Consider the following 18,190-nt stretch of genomic DNA (forward strand, 5'->3'; position numbering starts at 1 on the left):
GGCGCTAGGCGGGGGGATGTGGGCTCAGCACCCCAGGCGGGGAGGCGCCGCCAGGGCAGCGCTTGGAGGAGGCGCCTTGCAACAGATGGGTAAAGCCGGCTCCTCGTCGAGCCCCGCATTGGCCGGCGGCTGTAGCGGCCGAGCGAGGCGCGTGGGAGCCCCGCGCAGGGAGGGGGGGACGGCGCGGCAGCTGTGTGGTCCTGCAGGCAGCCGAGCGGACCACCCCCACTCCCTGCTCCGGGAGGTGCCCCCCCCAGCTCCAGGGGAGGCTGGAGATCGCTGCTCTCTCTCTCTCCCCGCTGCTGCTGTGTCCCTGGGCTGCTCGGGGCCAGCGCTGGCCGGCTCTCCGGTGCAGTAAGTAACCTCTCCTGCTGCTGCGGCATTGGGGCTGCAGCCGGCGCGGCGAGCGGGGTGGGCATGGGCGAGCGGGGTGAAGAAGTTGAAGGTGTGTGGACCTGGGCGGCCGGGGGGAGGGCGGTGTTTCTTAAACGACTGCGTTTGCCTTCTGCTTGCACGTGAGGGCTGCTTGTGGCTGTGTCTAGAGCTTAGCGTCGTACTGCCAGAGTGACCTGCAAAAACTGTGGGACTGGGGGGGGGGGGCAGCTGGGGCATTCAGGACCAGGGCAGATCCTGGGGCGGCAAGAGAATCCTCTGACTGCAAAACACCGGCGCCTGTGGGGATTGCTCACAGTTCTGCTCCGCCAGCGTGTTCCCCGGCAAGGGGGAGAGGAGTTCTCAGATGGGAAACTGAGATGCAGGGAAGGGACTCACGCCAAGGTCACGCAGCAAACCCAGGAGTTGAGCAGCAATAGGTGCTCGGATAGGGTAACGTGGGCTGTCTTGGTCATGTTGAGCCCCAGTCCTGTGAGTTGTTAAACCGCGCTGTAAGAATACACCTTTGTGAAGTAGTTTTCTCCAGCATTGTGTGCAGGCGTGAAACCAGGAGCAGAGCGCTGTAGCAGTTCTGTGGCATATCTCCTTTAGGTTTGCTCTTTTTACTCACTATCTGGTGTTAAATGTTAGGCTCCATCAAGGACACCGGCTGCTGAAGAAAGAACCAATGTGGGGGTGTGTTTTTTTCCTTCCTAGTTATCACCAGGCATTCCTATGCCTGTTACACTGAATGTTTTTCCCCCAAACATTTTAGAATACCCTAGAATTTAAAACAACTAGGAATTCAAAAGCCATTACAAATGACAATAGTTTCCTGTTGTTCATAGCTCCCTGGCCATATGCACAGTAATTCAGACAAGCCTAAACTACAATTCCCTAATAAGCCTACGTCTGTCTATTTTATGTCCTCAAGCTGCCAAGTTCTGACATCCTCAGATAGCATTTACTTTTGGTATGCAACCTCATTCTTGGCTTCAGTTTGGTCCCTTGTCACATGAAAGCAAAGCTGAGCCCTACGGATGCTTGGAAGAATGGTATCTCCTTTTATTGAAACTTGCTGTCATGGCCACTCAAACTAATCTGTGACTCTAGCTGTCCAGACTAATATTGCTACCTGCCAGAGCCCAAGTGAGTCTATGGCTCAGTTGATGATGCTGGATGCTTCCAAGAGAGGAAGAAAAAACAACAATGCAGAAGACAACAACAAAGGATTTTAACATGAGGGGGAAATATATTCCTTTCAGATCTTCAAAAGTGATGATGCAACACACTGGTGCAGGAGATTCGTTTGTCTTTTCAGCAGTAATAGCAAGTACTGCAAACCTCATCCTCAATCTTAACAAAATCCAGGTATTGCCCTTTATTTTGTAGGATGAGGTAAAAAATATCAGATGCGATTTCATTATATTCTTCATTATTTTGTATACCTCAGTTTCTTCTGACTTGTCCCTTATACATCTAGACTACATTGCTCTTTCGACAGAGGAATGTAAATGAAGGCATTCTAAATTGCAAATGAAGTGCTGTTTACAAATTTTGCGCTTCATTTGCATAATGAATTCCGACTTCTTTTTCAAAAAAGGATTTTTCTGAAGAAAAAAATGCAGTCTAGACACGGTTCTTTCAGAAAAAAAACCTTTTTTGAAAAAAACCTGTAGACCTCATTGTTTCAGGCATTAGGAATCTTTCAGAAAAGGGGTTTTTCCAAAAGAATCGCGTCTAGACCACGTTTTTCCCCTGAAAAAATCCTTTTTCGAAAAAGTGATCGGAATCCATCATGTAAATGAAGCGCAAAATTTTTAAATCAGTGCTTTATTTGCAATTTCTTAGTCCTTCATTTACATTCCTCTGTTGAAAGAGGAATGTAGTCAAGATGTACTCAGGCTAAATAATTTCAGTCTACACTATATCAAAAAACAGGACTATGTAGCACTTTAAAGACTTTAAAGACTAAGAAGATGGTTTATTAGGTGATGAGCTTTCGTGGGCCAGACCCACTTCCTCAGATCAAATAGTGGAAGAAAATTGTCACAACCATATATACCAAAGGATACAATTTAAAAAAATGAACACATATGAAAAGGACAAATTTCTGAAATTTGATTTGTCCTTTTAATGTGTGCATTTTTTAAAATTGTATTCTTTGGTATATATGGTTGTGACAATTTTCTTCCACTATTTGATCTGAGGAAGTGGGTCTGGCCCACGAAAGCTCATCACCTAATAAACCATCTTCTTAGTCTTTAAACTGCTACATAGTCCTGTTTTTTGATTCAGCTAGACCAGACTAACACGGCTACATTTCTATCACTACACTATATCAGACCACTCCACACACAGACCACAGCCACATACACAGCCACACCCACACTTCCCTCCACCCCCCACTCCCCAAATACTTCTAATGGAAGGTATATATAGTTTGATTGCAAAAATACATTTTCATCCAAGTATGGCACAGCACTTGTCTTTGAGTAGCAAATCCTACAACTTTCTTGTTAGCAAATTCTGGTTAGGTTAGAAAGGAGTCAGCGCTAGGCGTGACCTGACTAAGATTAAATCCCTGAGCCACTCACAGGGGCTCCCTGTTTAGTACCTGTTATACTGGGAGCACTCTTCTGAAATATTCCTGCTTAGGGCACCCAAGCCCATGGAATAGAAAAAATATTGGCTTTATCTACAGAAGTAACATTAGTAACCAATCTGCTTTATCAACTGGAACATTATAGGGAACCAGAGAGATGCTGCCATATGTAATGTACATTTTTTGCATCCAACCCCAATAGCTTCATCTCCAGCAACTGACACACAGGGATGTCAAATGTGAAAGAAACTGGGAATCATTCTACAGTGAGAGAGGAAGGAGCAACTAAAAGAAACTGAAAATCTAAATATCTAACTTGAAAAAATAACTGATCTATATATTTGAATGATGAAAATTATCTTTCTCCCTATTTCAGATGGGAAGAAAGAGTGGAATAAAGCCAATTCATTTCATATATATTGAATGATATATATTCTAGGAGTCTGGAATTAATGATGCTCAGACTGAAAAGAATAGTTAATTTCAGTGAAAACCATAGTAAAGAAGAGAGTCGCAGGGTAATAATCCATACTTTTACTAGCCTTTCCCTTTATCTAGAAGGGATTATTTGCCTGTCACAGTAGGTAAGTACAAGATGGCTTGTGCAATGGACCACACTTTTATAATATAGAATGTATTTGCATTGAGCTGTGTGGAATTGTGTTAGTGTGTCTTCTCCTTTTGTCAAAATTTCTTGAAATATTTCACCCATACATTCAGCCAGCCCTAGGGTTCTCAGGTACTTCACTTGTACATCTAGTGAGTAAAATCTGGCTCTGTAGGGGTATGTCTACACTACCCCGCTAGTTCGAACTAGGAGGGTAATGTAGGCATACCGCACTTGCAAATGAAGCCCGGGATTTGAATTTCCCGGGCTTCATTTGCATAAGCGGGGCGCCGCCATTTTTAAAACACCGCTCGTTCGAACCCCGTGCAGCGCGGCTACACGGGGCACGAACTAGGTAGTTCGAACTAGGCTTCCTAGTTCAAACTACCGTTACTCCTCATTCCACGAGGAGTAATGGTAGTTCGAACTAGGAAGCCTAGTTCGAACTACCTAGTTCGTGCCCCGTGTAGCCGCGCTGCACGGGGTTCGAACGAGCGGTGTTTTAAAAATGGCGGCGCCCCGCTTATGCAAATGAAGCCCGGGAAATTCAAATCCCGGGCTTCATTTGCAAGTGCGGTATGCCTACATTACCCTCCTAGTTTGAACTAGCGGGGTAGTGTAGACATACCCCTACAGAATTGTGGGAGAAGAGAACATTTTGATCAAGTATGCTGGGGAAACCCATAATCTTATGAAATGTGCTTCCTGTGACTTTTAATGACTTCTAAATTGAATTGTAGCGATAGGAACTTTCTGAAATACTTTTATAATTACGTGCAATTTCATCAGTATCAAAACATTTTGCAAATATATGAATTTTGATGAAGGTTTTGTCAGGATAGTTTCTGAGATGCAGAGTGGACTTTTGAGGGGAAGAGAGTCCTGACTTCTATGATCTGAAAAGTGTCATTTTGACACTTTAGTTTCCCAAAAACCTTCTAAAGGTTTTAAGTTTGTTCCAACATAGAATGAAAATGAATTCTGAAACCTTGAAAGTTGTGAAAAGGATTTGTTCCCCTGCTAACTCTACTTATTAGATGTGAAATTGATTTTGTTTTTAAAAGATAGCATTTTCAAGTGTTAGAAGACCAAAAAACACCAAGTGTGCAGAAAATATAGTGTATAGAGAAGATCTGCAGAGATTAGGCATATTTGATAAGAAAATTAAAGATAACTGTCACTTTATAATTAGTCAGTCTTTATATGGGGAGAGAAGATGTACTCTGAGGATATTTATTTTATAATCTGAATTGTTTAAATAAAATATAATTACTTGTTATCCCTTCACACTTGTTAGTTTTAAAATGTTTCTGCAAGGACTGATAGTAAAACTATGTAAGTCTTGAGCAACAATTGAGAAGAGAATTGTTGCATTTACATTTGAATAAACAGGAAGGTGTTTTCTCCTATCATAGTTTGGTAAATTAGAGATTTTATTGCAGTTTCTTGGGAGGAATCATGTCTAATTTACAGTACCCACAATAAGCGCATGAAAAATCTATGCATAATTCGAGTGGTCACAACATGTCTATGTTTGTGTCTTGTATTGCCATGGCCATTTGAAGTTTTGAAGATACACATCTTTTTATGAGGGTACAAAATGGGCACATATGGGTGTCTCTGAAACTGTGCCCTAGATGTCAGTTGAACAGCTTAATGACTCATAACGCTGAATAAACCTTTTATATAACTAAACAAAAAAACAAAACCCCACCAAATATATTTTATATAAATTACTTTTTTTTAGTAAGCCCCAGTGATCAGGATTTTTGGTAATGATAAATATTGATAAGCTTGTACTTGATCAGTTTGGAACATTGGATAGCCTCTCTGGGGTTGGTTCTGATGTGAATTTTGGTTTGGTGCCTAGCAGGAATATGTGTGAGGGGAGAAAAATAAATAGCAGTAATACAAAAGATCTAACTACAGGCCCTGCTGTAGGGAATATAGGCATAAAGAATGCTCTATTTAAAGCAGATTGAAAGTCATGAAGGTACTATTACAATATTTTTACATATAAATAGATAAAATAATTTTTTTGTACAGCTCCCAAAAGTATGTGTAATCCATAAACCTGGGTTTGGTGTACTGTCCCATTTAATGGCAGCAAGACCATTTACAGAGAGAATAATTAGTCTGTCACACAGAGTCATCTAAGAGACAGCTGACTCTGACCTCATACAGTAGAGGCTCATGCACTTAACTTGAGAAGCCCCAGGTTTGATTCCCTCTGCTTACAGTTTACAGTCTAATTTTAGATATCAACAACTAATTGAAGTAACAGAGCCCTGTGTGGCAGGAGATACTGGTATATTAATGTTTCTAAACTCAAATTTCAGTAATAATCATGAAGACATTTTCTGGGCGATGCCAGGACTCCTCTAGTGAGATACTCCTTGTTAGTAGTGAGTTTGTTTGAATTTTATATGAGTAGCAGGGGGAGCAGCTGGTCTAAGGGACTCTCTTCTCTGGCCAACTGGGCAATTTCCAAGTGGGAATGCATTCACCAGTTAATATCTGTTCATGTCTGCACTAACTATCCATAACTTACAAACTTGCACTTCCCACTCCCTCTGCAGGCATTCTAACCACTCTTTTATGTCTCAGTTTGACATGGATTAAAGGAGGATTAGTGAGAATCAGAGCAGTGCATGGAATCTGCCTGGACTCCCCATGATCCTCTAGGTAAGAATGAGTTTTCTGCTCATCACAGTGAGACTGCTGCAGCCCCCTACTACATCTGTGCAGGCACAAACCGCTCCTGAAGGGTATTCTGTCAGGTTCGGTGCACAGCCATCGAGGCAGAGTTCTCCCTGTTTGGATGTACCTTACTTTTTCTGTAGGATGGTAGAATCAAGGCCAACGCGATCGATAGTGCCAGATCCCAACTTCTACCTCTGATAAAGCATGTGGGGGGAGAGCTGCATGTAACCGTGAAGGTTAATTGATGATATACACGTTTACACTTTCACATCCCTAGGGTACCCAGGGCATTTGAAGGTGCATTGGGAAAGAGGATGAAGGGGTGGGACTGAGGCAGGTGCAGGCTAGGAATGTTAAAATGTGTTTATTTTTATAAATGTGTAACCGAACAAGTAACTTACATTTTCAGCAGTTACACGTTTATGGGGTAAGGGGCAGGAGGGAGCCAATGCTTGCGGAGAGCCAGCTTTTAAGCCAGCTCTCAGTGAGCACCGGCTCCTTCCTGCTTCCCTCCCAACTTGCCCCTCTTTGCTGTCTCTCTGGGAGGCAGTGGGGGGAGGGAGGCACAGCAGTATGGGGAGACAGCTTAAAAGCATCCTGAAAAGAGATAGCAGCGGGGTGGGGGACCATAACTGTGAGAGTTAACTGATGAGCTCAGGCTCAGCAGCTTACCATATACATAGGTTCATGTTCATATCCTTAGAGCAGGCATGGGGGTAGAACTAACTTCCAGCAGTTATGTCCTCCTACCATAGGCCATATGAGTCGCTGAAGTTGGACTCTAATTTTGAACACTCCTCACTCCTCATGCAGTGAAGAAAGCTGCTGCTGCTCACAGCAGGCCTTGAATCGTGGAGGAGAAAGCCACTCTCTCCTTCGGTTGATTCTGGCCTAGAGACTCTAGTGGGACAACTCAGAAGAGTGAGGGACGGTAGGCTCAGAATCTGGTCTTACTAGACCCTGAGGTAAAAATCCTCTTTATCCCTTCCCTTGCACCCCTTTCCCTCCAATCTAAGTTAACGTATTAATATTGGTTCATCCCTACAACGTGTGAATTTTTAATCATGTTAGACTATATTTAAAATAAGAGTACTCGTAAAATATTGAAAGAAAGATTTTTTTCATACATTTAGTTACAAGAGCCTTTGATCTGCATTTGAGGATAGTCATTTTGCAGGGGTGTATGAAGCCTGGGATAGAGCAGAATTTTCCTCACTAGTTCTAATGTGTTTCTGTGTTGCTATAGGCTCTCCAGTATGATTAAATATTCCACTGTCTCTTGTCTCCTAGATGATACCTACAGCACTGCTTGATATGTATCCCTAAAAACAATGATTAAACGCAGAGCATTTTCACAGACACAGACACAGACACACACACACCCTTAGCACATACTCAATGACATAAAATTGTTCACTTACCTGACTTCCAGGTTGAATATTGTGTGCCTATCTCCTAACTGGTTAATAGGGACCATAAAAAGTGATTCTAGGACTGTGTGTTACAATTTCATATCCTTGAAAGTGCAGCTGTTCTCTGAAATATATTTTACCACCAAGATCCATGATGTGTATTAGGTGTTTGTAACACCAATGTCAAACTAAATGGTGAAGTAAAGATTTTTGGGTCAAATGCTGGCCTCCATTTTGCACTGCAATGCAATAACATTGAAAGAGGGATACTGCATGGAGCATGAAGTACAACTGAATGGCAAATTTGGCCTGTGGAGTAGCAGGTTTATTTTCTCTCAGCAACTGCAGAAGTATTTCTTTAAATTTTGCATTCTTTTCCCCCATCTTGGATCAGTTACACTGGGCAAAGAGATGGATTCTACATTCATTCCCAGAATTGTTTTAAAATGGCTCCCTTTGGGTTTAAGCCGGGGATTGAGGTCAACTGGAGAGGCTCTGCTCTGCGTTCCTCCAGTTAACATCTACGCGGAGCAGGGCCTTCTCAGATTATGTCTACACTACAGAGATTTGTCGGAAAAATGGCCGTTTTTCCAACAAAACTTGAGAAACGTCCACACTGCAATTGCATTCTTCCGCAAGAAAATTGAAAGAACGGAGGGGTTTTTCCGGCATTAGTAATCCTCATTCTATGAAGAAGAAGCCTTTTTGCGAAAGAGCTCTTTTGCAAAAAGGCATGTGTGGATGGGGAAGAGGGAGTTCTTTTGGAAGAAGAGGAAAAAGCACAGGTGCCCTGATGGCCATTCCGTTCATTACTTATTCAGTCTGGACGCTCTCTTTTGAAAAAGCAGATCGCTTTTTCGATGTACTTTTGCAGTATGACCTTTTTCTTTTGGAAGAATTTTTTCCGGAAGATCTCTCAGCCTTTGCCCTTAGGCTCTGGAATTCTCTCCCTCCGGACATTCCCCTGGTGCCAGTGTTGGCACTGTTTTGGCACCAGGCCAAAGCTACGCTGTTTTTACCCACGCTTTTATTGATGTTTAGTTGTGTGTGTATGTGTTCCTCCTCTTGAGATGTTTTAGCAGGTTTTATGTTTCCTCCCACTTTGGGGTCCTGTATTTTACTTTATATATATTTTTTGATTGTGTTTTAAAAATGTTGTAAGCTGCCTCAAATATTTTAAATGGGGAGGTGGGATACAAATATTTTACATGAATAAAAATAAATAATATCAAATTTTAGGTTTTATATTAAGCTTACCAGTTTAACACTATTATACATTGTGATCTGCATACTTGTTGACATGGTAAACTAAACTTTATAAGTGGAAAACTTTATTTTTCTTCAGCTTGTTTCTTTTGCCTAAAGCGTCTTAAACCTAGCCTATACTACTGTGGGCTGTTGTTCTAAGTGACACAACTTTAGGTACATGAATGACATAGCTGAAGACAACATACTTAGATCTACTTACAGCAGTGTCTTTACTGTGGTGAGTCAATGGCAGATGCTCTTCCATCCACTCTGCCTATGTTTCTCATTCTGCTGGAGTACTGGAGCTGACAGGAGAGCACTTTGGGGTTGATATATCATGTGTATACGAGATGCAATTAATCAACTCCTACTGGACTGATTGCTGCCCGTCGATCCAGCAGATAGTATAGACATGCCCATAGGGGCATGAAGATCTTTTTTTTAAAGTAGAGGAAGTAGTCACCCTTCTTTTGGAACAAATTGAGGATTCCTCAAGATAATTCTAGATTGCTCTAGGCCAGGCAGATTATAGTTCTTTCATAAGACTGGATTTTAAATATTCTTACTATTGCAGACCTACAAATCTGACTCACATAGCGAGGTGCATGCTATGTGCATTTAGGTTCCATTGTTGGGAAGATGGTTTTGTTTCTAGAGACTTGTTAATGCAGAAAAGAGAAAACTCTGTTTCATAGAGAGGTGGGTGACAAGAAGAGACTGTGGGTTGTGCCCACAAAAGCTCATGATACCATCTAAATCCGTGGTCCCCAACACGGTGCCCGCGGGCGCCATGGCGCCCATGGGGGCATTTCCATGCGCCTGCCAGGTGCTCGGGGCTGGCCTGGCACTGGGCGCATGGCGGGGGGAGCGCCGGCCCCGGGCGCGCGGCGCTTGGCAGGGGGAGCGCCGGCCCCGGGCATGTGGCTATGGGAGGGGGGGCCGCCCCCGGGGCGCAAGTGTCCCCGCCCCCTGGCGCCCGGCAGGCGAACGGCCACGCCCCCTGGCGCCCGACAACCTTGAAAGGTTGGGGACCACTGATCTAAATGTTTTGTTAATCTCTAAGGTTCTGTGAGACGATTAGGTTTTCTTTTTTTTTTTTAAGTTTTTACAAAACTAGATGGATTGCCTATGGGATGTTAAGTTTCTTTGATGCTGACTTCAATATTGGATGTCTGTAATGAAGTCAGTAGGATTCTTTCAACTTCAATGGGTGCTGGATCTGGGAATAACTGCCATTGCTCAGCAAAAGCTTTGGTGCTCAAAGATTTTCCTTTGTTATTTGTGAAAAAACTGGGTTTGAGAAGTGTACCCTTAGTCCTAAAATAGTGCAGAATTTGATCCAGGGTGGTTTACGTGCTTTTCAACACTACTGAGATTAGCAGAATAGCACAAATTGTAAATTAGGAAAGAATTAGGCCCTTTAAATAAAAGGAGTGGCCCTTATTGAGGCAAAGTTGGGGAAGGAGAGGAAGCAGATATTAGTGTTGTTAATTGTAACACTTCTTTAGTATTACCAGCTTGCTTGTGCTATAAACAAATATAATGCAGGTATTTCTTTTAGTGATCAGGAGGCTGTTCACATCCAGCTGTGAACAATTGTTAGCTCGCATTGCTGTAAGAAAAGAGTGGGATTTTCCTCTTTAATTTTGTGCAACAGTTAGTTGCATGCATTTATAACTATACATTCAAGCAGAGTTGGGTGTGCATATCATTAACATATTTTAAATAGGTGTGTTTAGTTCACTTTTGAATTCTGCTCAAAGACATTTTATTTTTCCCAAACTGTTTTGTTTAGTAAACAATAAAGCCTTTCATTCTGTCACAGCACTAGCAGCATTAGAATGAGGGATTTTAACAAAGATTTTGTTCTTTGTTTCAGGTGAGAAACAGTACAAGACCTCAGGGATTTGTGGAAAAATATAGGGTATTAATACCTAGAAAAGCTTATTTCATATATAACTCATTCCATTGCAATTGCCACATGAAGCTTATCTCAAAATTTGGGTGGAAGGATGATGAAAATACATAGTTGGCACTGGGAGTGACTTTGCCAAGTGTCTTTAGCTCCGTGCAGTGTTCTCTGTAAGCTGTGCCGTTGGGCACCCAGGATTCAGGTACCATCCTGATAATTAGTAGAACACCAAAAGCCAGCAGCATGTGTTTCTACTGGTGGTGCACATCCACACATGCTTTAGTGCACATACCGCAATTTATTTTGCACATGGATGGAAAGAGTTAGAGGGAACTTTGGCAACGTGTATCATCTACATCTGTGAAGGTAAAACAGAATTAAAACTTTGTATCCCTGTGGAAGACATAATGACAAAAATAATTTTGATGCAATTTACTCAGATTTCCTTTTTACTGTGTCAAATATTGGCAAGTGGATAAAAATGGAGGCAACCACAAGAGGTCTTGTTTGATAATGACAATTAGCAGTGCTAAATCATTAGTAAATGACATGGTTTTGGTCACATTAGGTACTTACCCAGTAGTCTAGATATGGAATACAAATATCCTTTTCAATCTCATTAGTTTACTTGTGTGTGATATTTTATGGGTTATCTTGTCTTTAGAAATCTACTGGGTAACTAATCTGCAACCAGTGGAGCTCAGTTATGATGTAAGATACTGTAGTTTGTATAGCTGTTCTCAGTGTGACATTAATGGTATTAGATTAGCAGCATCAGCAGTATTAACTAATTTCCCCATTGCAACTGTGACATTTGTTTGGTAAAAGGATCATTAAACATATGCAAACATTCCCTGTGCAGTATAAGGTCTTTGGGCCCTGACAAATGATAAATGAGAAAATTACAGGTTGTAGGAAAATGTAAATATCATTCTTTGTAAATCTGTCCTCTGGCAAGAAAGAAATGTTCCCCTCTAAGCGGTGAAGAGTTCATTATATTCTTTTCACGTCAGTGAAGAATACTCAGACTATTTTACATACTTATACGTATCTTGATTTGTCTCTTACTTTCTTTTGAGCACTGCTGTTGCATTGGGATTTGTCCTGGTTTTGTTAAGCAAGTACTCTAGCAGTGCACTGCAGAAAGAAGTACCCTAGCTTCAATTAACTCCTTCTGTAATCTTCTTAAGGATCTTAGGTTCATCTCATTATGTTTTTCTTATTAACAGTCATGAGTCATTCACCAAGCATGCCATTAAAGAATTACACTCAAGATTAAACTGTAAACTCACACTGTGGTTACCTTTGCAGAGTTACAGCAAGGCACATTTATCATGGATTGAGGAAATTAAGTTAAATCTAGCAACATTAAACTTTCAGATGAATGCGCTATAATGACTTTTTTCGTGTCTATTCCAGAGATGGGCAACCTAGACTAGTGAGTGGGCTGCATGAGTGGCCATCCTTCCTCTCAGGCTATGTCTGGACTGCAGGCTTCTTTCAGAAGAACCTTTTCCGGAAGAGATCTTCCAAAAAAACTTCTTCGGAAAGAACGCGTCCACACTGCCAAAGCACACTGAAAAAGTGATCTGCTTTACCGAAAGATAGCGTCCACATGGAATGGACGCTATCTCGCATATAAGCTGCGATTACTGTGGAAGGGGTGGCCACCAGGGCACCTGTGCTTTTTCCTCTTCTTCCGAAAGAACTCCCTCTTCCCCATCCACACGTGCCTTTTTGAGAGAGAGCTCTTTTGCAAAAAGGCTTCTTCCTCGTAGAATGAGGCTTACCAATGCCAGAAAACCCCCCTCTATTCTTTTGATTTTCTTTCGAAAGAATGTGATTGCAGTGTGGACGTAATTGAAGTTTTTTTCAGAAAAACTGCTGTTCAGAAGGCACCAATAGCACAGCATTCCTGCAGTAGCCGATCAGCCAGAGCTGTCCATAAGCAGGGTATTTTTTTTCTTTTTCTGACCTTTACGGTGATCACCTGACACCTTGAAGTATGACAGAGTACTCCAGTTTAATGTCATTCAGCTCATTACAACTGAGGCTAATATCTGTGGTGTTATATAATCAAATATCAATTGTGATTTCTCTGATAGTTTATCTTGTTATACCTGCAGTTTCAAAACAACTTGAGCTGAATTTTGACAAAGTTATTACATTGATAAAGTTCTCAGATGATTTCAGATACTTTTGCCAACTTCACAGGAGAAAGTATTTTATGCAAGCAAATATTTCGGGCTGTTAATCTCTAAAAATAAACTTTTATAAGAATTTAAACATGAATATCTTGGAACATCTGAGAGACTTATTTTTGCATATTAGCTTCTGAGCATATTTCTCTTCCCTTCCTTCAAAATAATTATCATTGATGGCAGCATCCCCATTGTAGTGAATGTTAAAGAGGGGCGAGAACTGTAATCTTTCCAAAAGGTCCCATCAATTATATTGCCTAGAATGCCTGCCACTTCTGATCTTGAAGAACACACACTCTTGATACTTGCTCCTGCTAATCTTGTAAGATGTAACCGTTAAGCAAGTCAGGCCTGCAGTTATATGCAGAGTTTTCAAGATTGCACGCTCAAAGTAGGCAACAGTGTAAGAACATACCTAGATCAGTGCTTAACTGATTTCTCTATGCAGACAGTCTAGTGGTAATCCTAGGTACACTGTCTTCTGTGCTGTGTATAATTTGCTTTATTTGTCTGTTAATTTTAAAGCAGTTTAAGAAATAATAGTAATATATATTTGTGGCATGTTTTCCAGGCCCCATACATTTGACAGATTGTAGAGTAAGTTATAGAACCATTTATCTGAGAGAGGGACTGTTTTCCAGAGCAGTAGGATCTTTTCAAAAAAGTGTCATGTGAAATGTTTAACTTCTAAACTAACACTCCCTAGATTAATGGGGGGAACAGACCTGGAAAAAGGACCTCAGTTTAATATCGTCTATAATGGTTCAACACACAGCTGGTGCTGCACTGTAGCATCAATGCTGAATTTGAGTTAAAGGAACTGAGATGAAATTCTTGCCTGACTTAAATCAATGGCAAAACTCTCACAATCTTTGATAAGGGCACGATTTCACCTCCGATCCTCAGGTGTCCTCCAAAAGATTTAGGTCCAAGTTCTGTTGCTAAACTTGAATTTACATAATTGTGTGCAAGAGTGAGGAGTGCTATTAACAAAGCTGGACTGGTACCTTAGTATTTACTAACAAAACAAACTTTTAAAAACCAGTGATCTTAGAGACTAACCAAAATATATAGAATAATGAACTTTTGCGAGCAATATCCACTTCATCAGATGAATTGGAATGAAAATAACAGAAACCAATAGATATAACAGCAAAAGAAGTACCTGTCAATTGTGGGACCCATGTTAATGAGGTTAATTAAGTGGGTTGGATGTGTCCCATGCATGGCTTTTACTGCCATAATGCATGTTGCACTGAAAAGTTGTCCTGATAGCATGACATTTTCAATTAAAATTGACAGTGCTGTATATAATTTGTTTATATTTCTGTTCCTTTCACGGCAGTTTAAGAAACAATATTACTATATATTTTGGATGTTTGCCAGGCCCCATACATTTGACAAATTGTGAAGTAAATTACATCGTCCATTATACTTGTGCAATTCAGTGGCAAGCAATAAAGTTGCATTGGTACGACGTAGCCAGGAGGCACGGCCTCCCTCAGTGGCAGAAGCCAGGGACGTGCTCCAAGCTTCCTGGTGAGTGGAGTCCTGCCTACTGGAAGCAGAGGGACAGGACTGGACCAGGCAGTATAAAAGGCCAGCCTTGCTGCTCAGTTGAAGGGAAGTGGCTGGAGGTAAGAGACAGTTCTGTGCCCCGGTTGGAGGCAAGCACCAGGGAGAGCCACTGTTTCCCCAGGGATCAACCTGACCTTCTGGAGAGCATTAATGCTGGGGAGCTGCTGCCAATGCTTTTGGTGGTGTATTTATAGGAGCCAGAAGAATAGACTCGGGTCCAGGTCTGCCCAAGGGGGGAGTGGTGGAAGTAACCCAGGCAAGCCAGGTGGTAGTCTGATAGGTGGTGCACCCAAATCCAGGTCAGCATGGGATGGCAGTACTCCCTCTCTGGAGGCCAGGAGGCCTGTGCTACATCACACAACCCCTTACCTGGGTCCGTAGACTGCGGTGATATTCATCCCTTTCCTGCTGAGAGGCCAGAGCCCCGACTTTTATTGAATGGGTTCTGTCCATCTGTGTCAAGGCTGATTCCCCACTCTGGCCCGATGAATGCAGAAGTGGGGGTCCGCAAAAGTACCCCAAAACCTTATCTTTCCAGGCTTTGGTATAAAACTTCCCCCCAAAATCTTAAAAACCTAGATTTTGGGGATAAAATCTGCTGCCACCATCAAGTGCTTTTGAACCCACAAACAGGGGTGGACACTTGAAACCAACCCCAGGGCACCCCAAGCTCTTTTCTCCAAAGAGCTTGAAAAAGAAAGAGGGTATGTCTACACTACAAAGTTAGTTTGAACTAACGGATGTTAGTTCAAACTAACTTTCATAGGCGCTACACTAGCGCTCCGCTAGTTCGAATTTAATTCGAACTAGTGGAGCGCTTAGTTCGAACTAGGTAAACCTCATTTTACGAGGATTAAGCCTAGTTCGAACTAGCTAGTTCGAATTAAGGGGTGTGTAGCCCCTTAATTCGAACTAGTGGTAGGCTAGTCCTCCCCAGCTTTCCCTGGTGGCCACTCTGGCCAACACCAGGGAAACTCGTCTGCCCCCTCCCGGCCCCGGACCCCTTAAAGGGGCACGGGCTGGCTACGGTGCCCGTGCCAGGTGCAAGCCTGCCAGCATCCAGCCAGCAGACCCTGCACCTGGCACGGATCGAGCCACCCACCCGATGCCCCCCAGCCCTCCCTCTCTTCCCGGAACCAGGCTAGCGGCTCCTGGGAGCTTGCCCGGGACCGCAAGAGGCGGGCACCCGCCTGGGCTAGTGCAGACATCGTGGACCTTGTCCACGATCTCCGCACTAGGCACAGGAAAGTGGCCGGCTAGGGCAGGAGAGCTGAAAGCCTGGCCACCCAGGAGCAGGAGTGCAAGAGAATCAAGGGGGTCCACTGAGACCCCCGACCCTGAGCCCTGAGCTTACAATGGCCGTCCTGGGTCAGACCAAAGGTCCATCTAGCCCAGTAGCCTGTCTGCCGACAGTGGCCAACCCTAGGGACCCTGGAGGGGATGGACCGAAGACAGTGACCAAGCCATTTGTCTCATGCCATCCCTCTCCAGCCTTCCACAAACCTTGGCCAGGGACACCACTCCTACACCCTGGTTAATAGCACTCCATGGACTCAACCTCCATCACTTTATCTCACTTCCCTTTAAACTCTGTTCTAGTTCTAGCCTTCACAGCCTCCTGCAGCAAGGAGTTCCACAGGTTGACTCTTTGCTTTGTCAAGAACAACTTTCTCTTACTAGTTTGAAGCCTGCTACCCATTCCTTTCCTTTGGTGTCCTCTAGTCCTTCTTTATGGGAACTAATGAAGAACTTTTCTGTATGCACCCTCTCTACCCAACTCCTGCTTTTAGAGACCTCTATCCTGTCCCCCCTCCATCTCCTCTTTTCTAAGCTGAAAAGTCCCAGTCTCTTTAGCCTCTCTTCATATAGGACCTGTTCCCAACCCCTGATCATTTTAGTTGCCCTCCCCTCTCCCAGCCTCTCTCTTCCCCTCTCCCACCTCCTTTTCCCAGTCTCCCCCAGTTTTGTTCAATAAAGACAGATTCCATTTTGGAAGACACGTTATCTTTATTTTGTACATCAAGAAGAGGGGCTAGGGAGGGGTAAGTGGAAGGAGGTGAGGGAGGAATGGGGTACGAGCCCCCGATGGGGAGGACTGGGCTGGCTCTGCGGGCTTCTGGGGGTGGAAGCTCTCCTGCAGCCCCCCAATTGTCCCCTTTCCCCAGATGGCAGCCTGCGGCAAGTGCAGCCGGTCTGATGGCCGAGTGATGTGCCCAGTGTGGGTACTCCGGGCACTCCGAGCCAGGACTGCTTTGCAAGCGGGGCACCCCTGAGAACTGTCTGTCCAGGGTGGGGGTTGGGACCCTTTAAGCGCAGCCCTCGGCTAGCCTGAGACAGCATCTCCACGCTCTGAGTCCTCCTCTGATGCCCTGCCGGCACTGCTTCCGGCCATCCTTAAGCCCGGTTCAGGGTCCACTTAATGTGGACATGCTAGTTCGAATTAGCAAAATGCTAATTTGAACTAGGTTTTTAGTCTGGATCCGTTAGTTCGAATTAGCTTAGTTCGAATTAACTAATTCAAACTAAGTTAGTTCGAATTAACGTAGTGTAGACATACCCAGAGGAAATACATATTGCAGTCTATGATTACTGTCCCCTGTCAGAAGCATGCAAATTCCACAGACTGATTTTCTAGGACACAGGAATGAATCAATGCCAGGTTCATTTAAAAAAAAAAAGAAAGAACTTTTATCATCAAAGCAATACTCCTGTTGCAAGCATAATGACTAGATGGAAAAAGTCACCAATTAATATACTCATGGGGACTCCCATGGGTCAAAACTTAGTTACAAAAGAGAGGAAAACCCATTTCTAACAGCACAGACATCAGATCCAAAGTCCCACAACAGAAAACAATAAAACCTAATGGTTTTATCTAAACTTTATCCTACTTACACATTTTGAAGAGTCTTTTTCTTGGAGAGAGACATGTCTTCTGTCCCTCTCAGTACCTGGAGAGCAAACTGGCACAGAGGCAAAAAAGGGAAAACCCCAAAATTCCTTTGTCTCAGTTTGAAATCCCTATCTTCATTTCTATTGGCCGATTGCTACTTGGCTTGGTGCAGTTAACCCTTTACCCCCCAGGCTGCTGGTCATGAAGGTTTGTGAGAACACAACCCCGATTGCTGATTGCCCTTTCCTGCACAGAGGCCAGGGAACCCAGACTGGTATTGAACTGGCTCTGTCTGAATGCAGGAGCAGAGCTGGTATTGCTAGCTGCCCCTTGCTGCTTGAAGGCCAGGGAAACTTGAACTGTTTCGGTCTGACTGAAAAACCAGAGCTGTGAGTGCAACTAATCCTGCCCTGCTTGGGGCTATAGAAACTGACTCTTGTTGACCATAGCCCTGTCTGGCTGAGAAACCAGGGTTCGGATTGTTGATTGCCAATCCCTGCCTCAAGCCCAGGGATACTGGCTCTGGTGGTCTTGTCTGACAGAAGGGCTGAGCTTTGGGGAACTGAGTCCCTTGCCCCGACCCCTATATAGACTACCACGTCTCCTACAGTAGGACAGATCCAGGAACACTGCAGGCATGGCCCCTCCCTCAATCCCCA

General features: G+C 43.4%; 1 protein-coding gene and 1 long non-coding RNA gene across 6 annotated transcripts in view; one reads left to right on the forward strand and one right to left on the reverse strand.

Annotated features, from left to right (window-relative positions):
• Positions 1 to 17,614, reverse strand: part of LOC142818887 (uncharacterized) — a 35,347-nt gene extending 17,733 nt beyond the window's left edge. The window contains exon 1 of the long non-coding RNA XR_012896587.2: positions 17,534 to 17,614. This is a non-coding gene — a long non-coding RNA (uncharacterized LOC142818887). The remainder of the gene's footprint in view (positions 1 to 17,533) is intronic.
• The window catches only part of SULF2 (sulfatase 2), a 311,690-nt gene continuing 293,578 nt past the window's right edge, over positions 79 to 18,190 (forward strand). For 3 of the 5 annotated variants that reach the window (XM_006132193.5, XM_075901569.2, XM_075901570.2), the window contains exon 1: positions 80 to 354. Coding sequence is in view for 3 of the 5 variants with exons in the window: in XM_075901569.2 (XP_075757684.2) it covers positions 86 to 354 (269 nt within the window). In the remaining 2 variants the exon portion in view is untranslated. Of the gene's footprint in view, positions 355 to 6,163; positions 6,270 to 18,190 lie in introns of all 5 variants that reach the window. The other 2 variants (XM_089769700.1, XM_075901571.2) reach the window with 2 other exon arrangements.

The sequence above is a fragment of the Pelodiscus sinensis genome, chromosome 17 (genome assembly GCF_052426305.1).
Source record: "Pelodiscus sinensis isolate ZL-2025 chromosome 17, ASM5242630v1, whole genome shotgun sequence".
NCBI classification, from domain to species: domain Eukaryota; kingdom Metazoa; phylum Chordata; order Testudines; family Trionychidae; genus Pelodiscus; species Pelodiscus sinensis.